The sequence below is a fragment of the Cryptotermes secundus genome, unplaced genomic scaffold (assembly GCF_002891405.2).
Source record: "Cryptotermes secundus unplaced genomic scaffold, Csec_1.0 scaffold374, whole genome shotgun sequence".
NCBI lineage: Eukaryota > Metazoa > Arthropoda > Insecta > Blattodea > Kalotermitidae > Cryptotermes > Cryptotermes secundus.
Genome location: NW_019741302.1, coordinates 499224 through 510077, shown reverse-complemented (window position 1 = coordinate 510077; position 10854 = coordinate 499224). Strand labels below are relative to the sequence as shown.

Genomic DNA, 10854 nt, shown 5'->3' with positions numbered 1-10854 from the left:
TATCTGCTTCATGATGTCATGGGTGGCTAACCTTATATTGCGATGTTTCAAAATCGTTACAAACACAATGGTTTGACTGCAATGAATGAACGAATGACCGATCTGGCAACACCATATTCCGAGAATTAACTCCTGTGTTTATCTAACACATTAGGCAGCGAGGAAATTCAGACGAGTACAGTCGTGCATAGCGACATGTCCCATACGATAAATAAGCTACAACAAGAGATACCATTGAATGTGAAGTCGCCACAAGGACTTACACTGCTAAAACGCATGGTGCAGAAAGTGTATTACACTGCTAGAACGCATGGTGCAGAAAATGTATGAATTTCGGGAAATTTTATTTTGGGAATCAGTGTAAAATTTTTTTACAGATATTAAAATCTGTAAATTAGAATATCTGATTCTATATTCTTTCTACATTAAAGGAGCGTTCATTTCGTTCGTTTATCATAAAAAATGTAGAAATCACACCATTTTTAGAAACATGCTTACAATTTCATTGCTCTAGAAGGGCGGGCATTTAAATAAACTCCCTCCAGCTGCCCCTACCGGAAATTAAATGGCCCGGCCGATAAAGGTTAAAGAAGGTTGTTGGTATATGTTTGACTATTGCTTTAAAATTTAGTTGTTGGTGATTGTAAGTGAGAATGTTGCTCCTGATTGCTAAAAATGTGAAGTAGTTGAGAAAGATAAATATACTATTTTGGGCCATGTTCTAGTTGTGTTCAGGATCATAAAGGCATAGAGGATTGACATGAATGCACCATCTTTGTTCAGGAGAAAATTTATGTCAGTCAAACACAAATTTAGGCAACAGGAGCACAAGAAACTTATTTAATTGCCCTGCCAGTTTAGAAGTTCATTTACTTATTGATAGATGTCAGTGGCTGATGGCTGTGCAGAGCTGACATGTTAATCATAAAGGCAAATAAACTGTTATCTTGAGAAGTTGATAACAAAGAAAATGTAAGTATAAAGGATACCAAAGTTGCTTTAGCTTTCTGAGCAGTGTGACAGCTAGGAGATCAGGTTTCACAAGATGTTGCCCTGTCAGACATTCCTAGGCATGCTGAAAATTATAGTTGCCAGATAGATTGTGTATTATGTTACTATAAAAATTCACATTTCAGTGAGTACACCTGGAAATTGACTGGCTGGTACAGTGGACAGGAATCTAGGTACTGGGTTTGTAGAGATCATTTTTGTCTACAGTCTCCAGCATCCAAACCTCCAACCATCTTTTTATTATTTTAGTATGTGCTTATTGATATTGTATAATATATTGGTGGCATATTTGCTCAAAGCAGGAACTGTAGAGCCAGAAAAACAACAATTGCTAGGTAATGGCTGTGTAACACAACAGTGAAGTCACTGTTGGAAGCGGTGTTTTCTTTGTGGTCTGTGTTGAGGCAATATAATGAGGACCAACTGCCATTATGATAGTCTGAAATGGCAGTTGGAAGAGTAGGAGGTTGGTGTAGGATGGCAGCCAGCCTACGAGGATGTGAGCCCAGAAGCAGAGGAATGTCAGCTGTTTAAAGACATTAGCAAGCACAGCAATGAAGACCGAAATGTATCTAGGAGGGATTACCAACCTAGAAGTGACTTAGTGAAGGATAAGAATGGTGATCTGCTTGCAGATTCCCATAATGTTTTGAATAGGTGAAAAAACTACTTCTCTCAGTTATTGAATGGACATAGGATCAGTGATGTTAGGCAGATAGATATACATATAGCTGAGCTGTTAATACCTGATCCTAGCCCTTTTGAAGTTGAAATTGCTATTGCAAAGTTGAAAAGGTATAAATCGCCAGGTAGTGATCAACTCGCAGCAGGATGTGAAATGTCATGATCTGAGATCCATAAACTCATTAATCCTATTTGGAATAAGGAAGAATTCCCAGATCAGTGGATGGAGGCTATTATTGTACCAATTCACAAGAAGGACAATAAAACTTGCTGTGGTAATTATTGTGTGATATCACTGTTATCAACTTCATGCAAAATTTTATCTAATATCCTTCTGTTGAGGTTAAGTCCATATATAGAAGAAGTTATTGGGGATCATCAGCATGGGTTTTAATGTAACAGATCAATTACTGATCAGATTTTGTGCATTTGCCAGATACTTGATAAAGAACTGGAGTACAATGAGTTCAAGAAAGCCTATGGTTCAGTTAGGAGGGAAGTATTGTGCAGTATTCCCACAGAGTATGGGGTACCCATGAAACTATTTAGGCTGATTAAAATGTGTTTAAATGAAACGTTTAGTGAAGACTATATAGTTAAGCCTCTGTTTGATAATTTTTTCCTATCCAAAATGGTCTAAAACTAGGAGATGCTTTATGGTCACTGCTTTAAAACTTTGCTTTAGAATATGACATTATGAAGGACCAGGAAAACCAGTTGGGACTGAAATTAAATGGGATACATCAGCTGTTGGTCTATGCTGATGATGTGAATCTACTAGGAGATAACATGGATACCATAAAGAAAGAGACAGAAACTTTAATTGGCTCTAGTAAGAAGATTGGTCTAGAAGTAAACAATATTATATTTAAGCATCCTGTTACACTCTATACGATATATGATATAAACTCCATTAACAATTTATTGTAGGTCTTTCATTTTGCTTTCTTCTACACTACATGTTTGGAAAAAAATTTAAAAGAATTTTCTAAAATTGGAACTGAAGATTTTAAAAGTGCCAGTTCATGAAGGTCAAAATTGACGTGTGTGGGTGGCAGAGATGATGTACGAATCAGACAAATATCAGCGAAGTAGATCTTGTTAGCCAATTGGGAAGACCTGTGTGTTTTTAAGTTTTAAACTGGGTGCAGTGTAACAGCTACGTGAGTGTATACACCTGATGATGGCCGTTTGCGGCCGAAACATGTAGTGTAGAAGAAAGCAAAACGAAAGACCTACAACAAATTGTTGCACTTGGGACGGAGTTTATATCATATGTAGAAGTAAACATTTTACCATCTTGTCACCATAATGCAGAGCAAAATCATAACATAAAGATAGCCAACAGATCCTTTGGAAACATGGCACAGTTCAAATATTTGGGAATGACAGTAAGAAATCAAAATTTGATTCAAGAGGAGATTCTGGTAATGTTTGCTACCATTCAGTCCAGAACCTTCTGTCTTCTCATTTGCTGTCTAAGAACATGAAAATTAGAATATACAGAACTATAATTTTGCTTGTGGTCCTGTATGGTTGTGAAACTTGGTGTCTGCAGTTAAGGGAAGAATGTAGACTGGGGGTGTTTGAGAACATGGTGCTGAGGAGAATATTTGGACCAAAGGGAGATGAAGTGGTGTGAGACTGGAGAAAGCTGCATAATGAAGAGCTTCATAACTTATACTCTTCAACAAGTATAATTATAATAATAGAGTGAAGGAGGATGAGATGGTCTTGCCCTGTAGCAGGAATGGGGGTGAAGAGGACTACATATAGGATATTGGTGGGGAAGCCAGAAGGAAAGAGACCAGTAAGGAGACCAAGACATAGCTGGGTGGATAATATTAAAATACATCTTAGAGTGATAGAATGGGGTGGTATGAACTGGATTGATCTGGCTTAGGATAAGGACCAGTGGATGACTCTTGTGAACATGGTAATGCTTGTTGCCTGCACAGTTTTGTTATGTAATCATGTACCTATGGAAGGTTGAAAGCTGTATGCAAATTGTGAACTGGTGTGCACTTTGGAAAATTATTAGTGGGACAGAGAACCTTGTTTTGCAGATGCTGCAATTTTAGTAGGTAATGTCTGGCATTAATTGCCAGGCAGGGCAAGCATAAGTCGTTGCTTTATGGAGGATTAGTGTAATGTTGACACTTAAACGCTCAGTTCTGAATATGGAGTAGATTCTAATAAATGTTCTGAAGGCCTTGGCTTCAATCATTTCTACATGTGCCTAAGATCCATCTTTTGTTGCTCCCTGTTGTGTAGCCTCAGCTCAGACTGCATAGAAAACACTGGTTTCAACAGTTCCTTTTTTGTTGCATGTTGATTTGTTGCTGCAGAAACTTGTTTGGCTGCCTTTATTCATTCCACTATTTCATCTTTCAGTTGTCATGTCACAATATCATCAGTAATCACAATTAACATATTTACATTCTTAACAGAGTGCAGAATATTTTAATAGATCAGATGTTTTCTAATTCAATGTTTCAGACTGTGAATTCCAGTGTCAGTGGCGGGGATGTGGACGTATCAAAAAGGGAGCTCCACCCTTCCCAAATGCCCAGCGTCTTGCTCGTCATGTCAAAGAAGTTCATATTCAGAAAGGCAATGGACGTTCCATAGCCCCCTCAGACCGCAGCAAGTATGTCCCTTATTATTCGTAGCTGTCAGAAGTATACTCTTGTTGCAGTGTGTGTGCGCGCGCGCGCGTGCGTGTGTGTGTGTGTGTGTGCGTGCGCGCGTGTGTGCGTGCGCGCTACAGCAGCAAACTTTATGCTGCTTATGTGGCTCAGCATAAGTACATAAACTGAACACATGAGCTGGGCAGAAGAATTTCATGTAATCCAAATTGCAGTCAAAACAAACGTTGAAGCTGAAAAAGACTGGTAATAAACCATAATATCATACATCACCAGTCATAGTAAATATACAAAATATCTGAAGCTGATTTTGCATTCTGAAGTTACAAATTAATGGCATAATGTCCTACATGAAGGTAAAGTTGAAGCTGTCCCTGTGCTTAATTAAGCACCATAAAGTATAACTGTACATATTTAATTTTACAACTAGGTGGAAGTCAGTGGTCACCTCCTTGCTCTGGCTGTGTTACTTCCAGGGAAGGAGCCCTGGATACCCTTTGAATAGGGCCCCAGCGTCTGGACTCTATGATTAAGATTAAGATCTATGCTCCCTCAGGAATAGAACCCCAGTTCCTCAACCATCTACCCCATAGTCAAGTTACTGTAGTACCTGAGCTATCCTGGCTCTAAAGTCATGCATATCCATAAACTAATGACTGAAGAAGGTGAAGGGAAAATTATTTGGATGCCTCCTTGGTTGTGATGCTTATGTATTACAGATACAACTCTGCTGTTGTAAAGATAACCACACTACAAACATGCTATACAGACATGGATATTTTTATTCATTTATAACAAATTTTTAACACAGAAGTTAAGGATTTCCATATTTCATATCATATACTGGTTACTACATGTAACAAGTTATTTTTAAAAAAACATGATAGTCGTTTTGAACTTTGTATAAAGCACATGCTGTATTGGAACAATACAAACCACTTTTTAATTTTCCGAGCAATTTATTGTGTAGACCCACAGTACTACATTTCATTGAATTCTAGTCAGTTGTTTCAGAGATTAAATATTTGACTGACAGACTGATGTGTCATTCCCTTTAAGCTCTCACTTTGTGCAGATAATGACTAATAATAATGACAGCAGTTTAAGAGTTAAGAATTAATCATGTTCCCAAAATTTATTAAACTATATGACTACTTCTAAAGATCATTTGCTGTAAATTCTAAATCTCAGGCACTTGGAGGAATTCCATTTGCCTCCTGAAATCCGGTGTATTTTCAAAATTTTATTATCAGTGTTTAAACCAGTGCATTTTTGAAGATAGTCTTTATTCATTACGGAGTTTTCCTCACTGCATAAAACACAAGGGGAATGGATAAATCAACAGTCTTTGTAAATTTGCCACTAAACAATTGTGGTCAGTGATCAAGTGAAAAGTCACCACAGCATCTCAGACGTACAAAAACATACATTACATTCCGTAGATCCAGAGTGAGTCAGAATGACTGTAGAATGTGGAACAAGTTATACAAATACAGAAGCCATACATACAGTACAACTGAGACAAGAAAAAATACATCCACATATATAAGTCAATACTGTCAGCTTATGCTATGTACATAACCTTATAAAAGGACGAGTCGTCTTTAGACAGTAGGAAATCATCAACAGATTAGAATGAGTGTGTATTTAAGAATTGTTTCAGTGCTAATTTAAATTGCGCCTTTTCATTTGTTAAACTTTTGAGACTAGATGGTAGATTGTTGAAAATTTTTAATGCCAGAATAATATGCGTTTTTCTGAAAACATGTCAAGTTAGCAACCGGTCTATGGAGATGGTGCGTGTTTCTCATGTTAACACTGTGTACATCCGAACTGGTCTGAAAACGTTCTTTGTTAATTATAATGAAGCTTAATAATGAAAATATATATTCACATGGAATTCCTCTTGAAAAATCAGGAATTATGTTTCAGCAACAAAAAAAGATCATTTACTGTATAATGTTAGAAATTAGGAGAATTTTTCATTCTGGCTTGTGAGTTTAATGCAATCCTTGTGGTTGACTCCACTGCATGAGAAAGTGTCGCGTGTGTGCTAAGCACAAGATTAGAAAAGAAACAAGTGTCATGTGCGCAAGCTGTGGTGTGGCTCTGCAAACTTTCATGTTTCAACATTTATCACACAAAGAATAACTACTAAAAAGGTACGAAAAGATATTTTTTGCATAAAATATTGTCTTTATTAGTTCCTGAAAATTTTGTTTTTAAAGACCTTTTTTTTTTCAATTATTTAAAAAAAGTAAACACATGCATTTTAGCGACTTAAAGCTTAAAGGGTCTGCCAGGACAAGGGTGGCATTTAAATACCCTTCGTGCTAGTCAAAAAGTTAATAATGAAAATTATATTCACATGGAATTCCTCTTGAAAAATCAGGAATTATGTTTCAGCAACAAAAAAGATCATATACTGTATAATGTTAGAAATTAGGAGAATTTTTCATTCTGACTTTTGAGTTTAATGCAATCCTTGTGGTCGACTCCACTGCCGAATTTAACATCTGTGAATGTAAAACCACCACACCGGTAATCTGGGAACCATCTACTTGCAAGTGTTGGTGTTGTTGATCCCCCCCCCCCATTTCTTTTTGCTCAATCTTTGCAGCGAGTGCATAAAATAAAAATATGAGGGCATGCTGAAACGTAATGCCTCCATTTTTCTTTCTAAGAAAGGAACTTATGTGGTGATGTGAACTAAATTGTACTCATTCAGTTAGATCTTTCCACACATTTGTATGAAGTTTCATAGTTCACTCAGTAGAGCTCTCTGAATTAGAGGCATGAAAATGATGCATTGTAAGGAGACGATTTCACTGTGGCATTAACAGTATGCAGTGATTGAATTCTTGACTCTACATAACTTTCCGCTGATAGAGACATTCATCAGTGACCATCTTCACCATGATGACAACCAGCATCATTATGATCACCACCATTGCCACAGCCACATGCGGTAGTGTACTTGGTTGGGGCACTATGCGACAAGCCAGAGGGTCACAGGTTCAAGTCCCAATGAGGTCATTGGATTTTTTCAATTGACCTAATCCTTCCAGCTGCACTATGGCTCTGGGGTCGACTCAGCATCTAACAGAAATGAGTACCAGGAATATTCTTGGGGGTAAAGTTCGGCCGGTGCATAGGGCTGACAACCTTGCCGCCATCTATGAGCCGATTGTCTAGAGCCTGTTACAGGGATACCTTTCTTCTTCTTCTTCTTCTTCTTCTTCTTCTTCTTCTTCTTCTTCTTCTTCTTCTTCTTTTTTACTTTTACCATTGCCACAGTCATCATTGTCAACACTATCTCCACAACCATCATGACCATTACTGTCAACACAACCATCACACCATCACCGTTGCTGTCATCGCCACCACCATCTCCACAACCATCATCACAGTGTCATGACCACCATAATTACAACCATTGTGACCATCACCACCACCACAATTGTCATCACTTTCAATTTTGGCAGATGATGAAGTCAAGACAGTGGTGAATTTGTGATTATTTCAACAGGATGCAGAATTGTGTGATGATGGACCTGTGAAATTACCTGAATGTTGGTGGAAGTGTATGGTTTGCAGAGGTGATTCTGTTGAGGAGAAATAGTTAAAATTGTAGAATAATTTTCAAGAAAAGTACCTGTTGTTTGTTTTGGTGAAGTATCTATCCTTGTAACAGAAAAAAAATGACCTACTGCTTTTCAGCATGTCCTTGTACACAGATGAATAGATGCATTTGTCTGTCCATGTTTGATTTCCAGATTACCAGATGTAAGTTCACAATTTTTTGTCACAGGGTCTGCATTCTCAGCTTCATGTGGTTGTTTTTCAGATCTGTCACATCTGAATTACTGTGTGTATTATATTTTGCTCCAATAGACCTGCCATTGTTATTTCTCATTCTTGATCCTCATTTTGTTTGAATTAATTCCAGGAACTTCATGTGTTCACGAAGTGCACCAACTCAGGCCAGCGTCACAAATGAAACCACTGGTTGGTTGTGTTGTAATTTTGTTGTTAATATTGTGCTAGATGGTGCTGATCACATGGCTGAGAATGATATTTTAGTTACCTGTATGTATTATTTTTCCCCTTTCTTTTTGCAAAATTGCCGGTCATTTAAGAGGCATGTTGACTTATAATTATGTCGTTGTGTATATTCTTGAGTAGGAGCTTCCTCTCCTAACATTACTCAAAAACAAAACCCTGCACTTGGTAGCTTGAAGGGTGCATGTGACATTTCTGATCATGGCTCAGTTTTTGTGTGAATCTGATGCAAGTTCTGTATGTGCTGTTCAGACCTCCAGCATTTAATCTAGTGAGCGATACATTCTGTCTCAAAGACCTTCCCTAATCCATCAGAAATTGCATATAGAGAAACATGTTAAGCATGGAAATTTATTAATAGAAGTTAGGGCACCTCAGCTTCCCATAAAAATATTAAAGGCATTTTTATGAATGCAGTTGCTTATTGTATAGACCAGTGTGTATCATTTACATGCATATACGTGGTGTGTTCAGAAAGTATCGAACCTTCTTTTTTCCCACGTAAACCAATGAAGTGCGGGAGGCTCCCTTTGGTGGAGATGTGGAGGGGACATTCATGCACAGTCGTGAATTTTTTCCCGCTCGCAGAAAGTGTCAGTCGCTGGTAGTCGGCCTCTGAGTGAGGACATGTAGTGAGCCCTCATCGGATTCCGGTAAGGTGTAAAATGACGGAACAACATGAGCAGTGATATTGCATCAAATTTTGCCAGAAGCTTGGCGATACCCAAGTGGAAACCATTTGCAAGACTCAACAGGCTTTCGGGGACGATGTCATGAGCAACTCATGGATAAAGGAGTGGTACAGCTGCTTCAAAGATGCCCACACATCAGTGGACAGGGAACTGCATTCAGGCAGACCCTCAACAAGCCGAAATGAGAATGTCATTGAGCAAGTGCAGACTTTGGTCATGGAGGACCGTCGTATCACAGTCTGAGAACTTGCGAACGAGATAGGGGTAAGCACTGGATCAGTACATTCAATTTTGACCAAGGATTTGGGCATGAGGAAAGTGTCCTCGAAATTCGTACCAAAACTGCTAACAATGGAGCAGAAGCAATGCTGTCTGGAAATCGCACAGGACATGCTGGACAATGCAAACAGTAACCCCAACTTTCTGAACACTGTGATCACAGGCGATGAGTCGTGGGTTTATGGATACGACCTGGAAACCAAGATGCAGTTGTCACAGTGGAAACATCCGACATCCCCGAGGCCAAAAAAAGCATGGCAGGTCCGCAGGAATGTCAAGGTCATGTTGGCCATTTTCTTTGACTCCTGTGGGGTTGTACATCATGAGTACGCACCACAAGGCCAAACCATCACAAAGGAATACTACCAGGAGGTCATTCGTCACCTTTGTGATGCTGTGCGGTGCAAACGGCCAGATCTGTGGCAGCAAAAACTTGGCAGCTCCATCATGATAACGTACCCGCCCATTCTGCGCATCTGATTCAGACTTTCATTGCCAAACACAACATCCCTGTGGTTCGTCGGGCTCCCTACTCCCCTGACATGGCTCCATGTGACTTTTGGCTATTTCCCAAGCTGAAAATTCTGCTGAAAGGAAGAGTCAAGAGAAGACATCATGCGGAATGCGACGGCCCAGCTGATCACCATTCCGAAAGACGCGTTCCAGAAGTGTTTCCAACAATGGCGGAAGCACTGGGGGAAGTGTGTGCATTACCAAGGAGACTGCTTTGAAGGGGATTAGGGTTTTGTACCTGCAAATCAATAAATGTATTTCTGCCGATCAAAGGTTCAATACTTTTTGAACACACCACGTATGTGTCCAACTCCCCATTGGAGTTCTCCTAATTTTACAAGAGGCCAGGACCTTTGATTGTGTGCCTTGTCCATAAAATTTGCACCTCTCAGAAATGTTTTTATTAAAATGAAAGTAAATAAGGTAACCAAAAGTGTAAGGCAGGTATGATTTAATGAAAACCTGTCCAGTGGTTGATTACTATTGCCATATTTGGCTGTTATCTAAGCATTGATACATCCAACCATTTGAGTTATCTAGAGGTGATGTCCTACTCATAGGAATAAATAGCCTGCTGGTGAAACCAATTGCACAGAGACTCTGGAACTTCAGTATCTGACTAGTGCAGGCCTTGAAATTCCCTTTTATTATCAAAACTGAAATGCTACTCATAACTCCAGACATGACATCAAACGGAAAATAGACTGGTAAGCTTCTAACAGAATGAACACCCATGTAATTCAGAATGACAGCCAAATAAAATGCTCATTCCACCAGCTGCTCCATATTCATTAATCTTCATATCATCAACAAACTGTCACTAAATAACAAACTTAAGATAAACTTAAAAATAAAACATTGGTAAATATTTTTTATGTTATAACTCAGAAGAATTAATGTATGTAAAGGTACATGCCTGAAGCATTGTAATTTATATTGATTGTTAACATGCAGAGATGATTAAA

At 38.6% G+C, this 10854-nt stretch overlaps 1 protein-coding gene across 6 annotated transcripts in view; it reads left to right on the top strand.

Annotated features, from left to right (window-relative positions):
* LOC111872696 (protein polybromo-1) overlaps positions 1-10854 on the top strand; it is a 91133-nt gene that overhangs the window by 67971 nt on the left and 12308 nt on the right. For 4 of the 6 annotated variants that reach the window (XM_033754796.1, XM_023866829.2, XM_023866832.2 and 1 more), the window contains one exon: positions 4195-4345. In XM_033754796.1, coding sequence (XP_033610687.1) covers positions 4195-4345 — 151 coding nt within the window. Of the gene's footprint in view, positions 1-4194; positions 4346-8292; positions 8352-10854 lie in introns of all 6 variants that reach the window. The other 2 variants (XM_023866831.2, XM_023866830.2) reach the window with 1 other exon arrangement.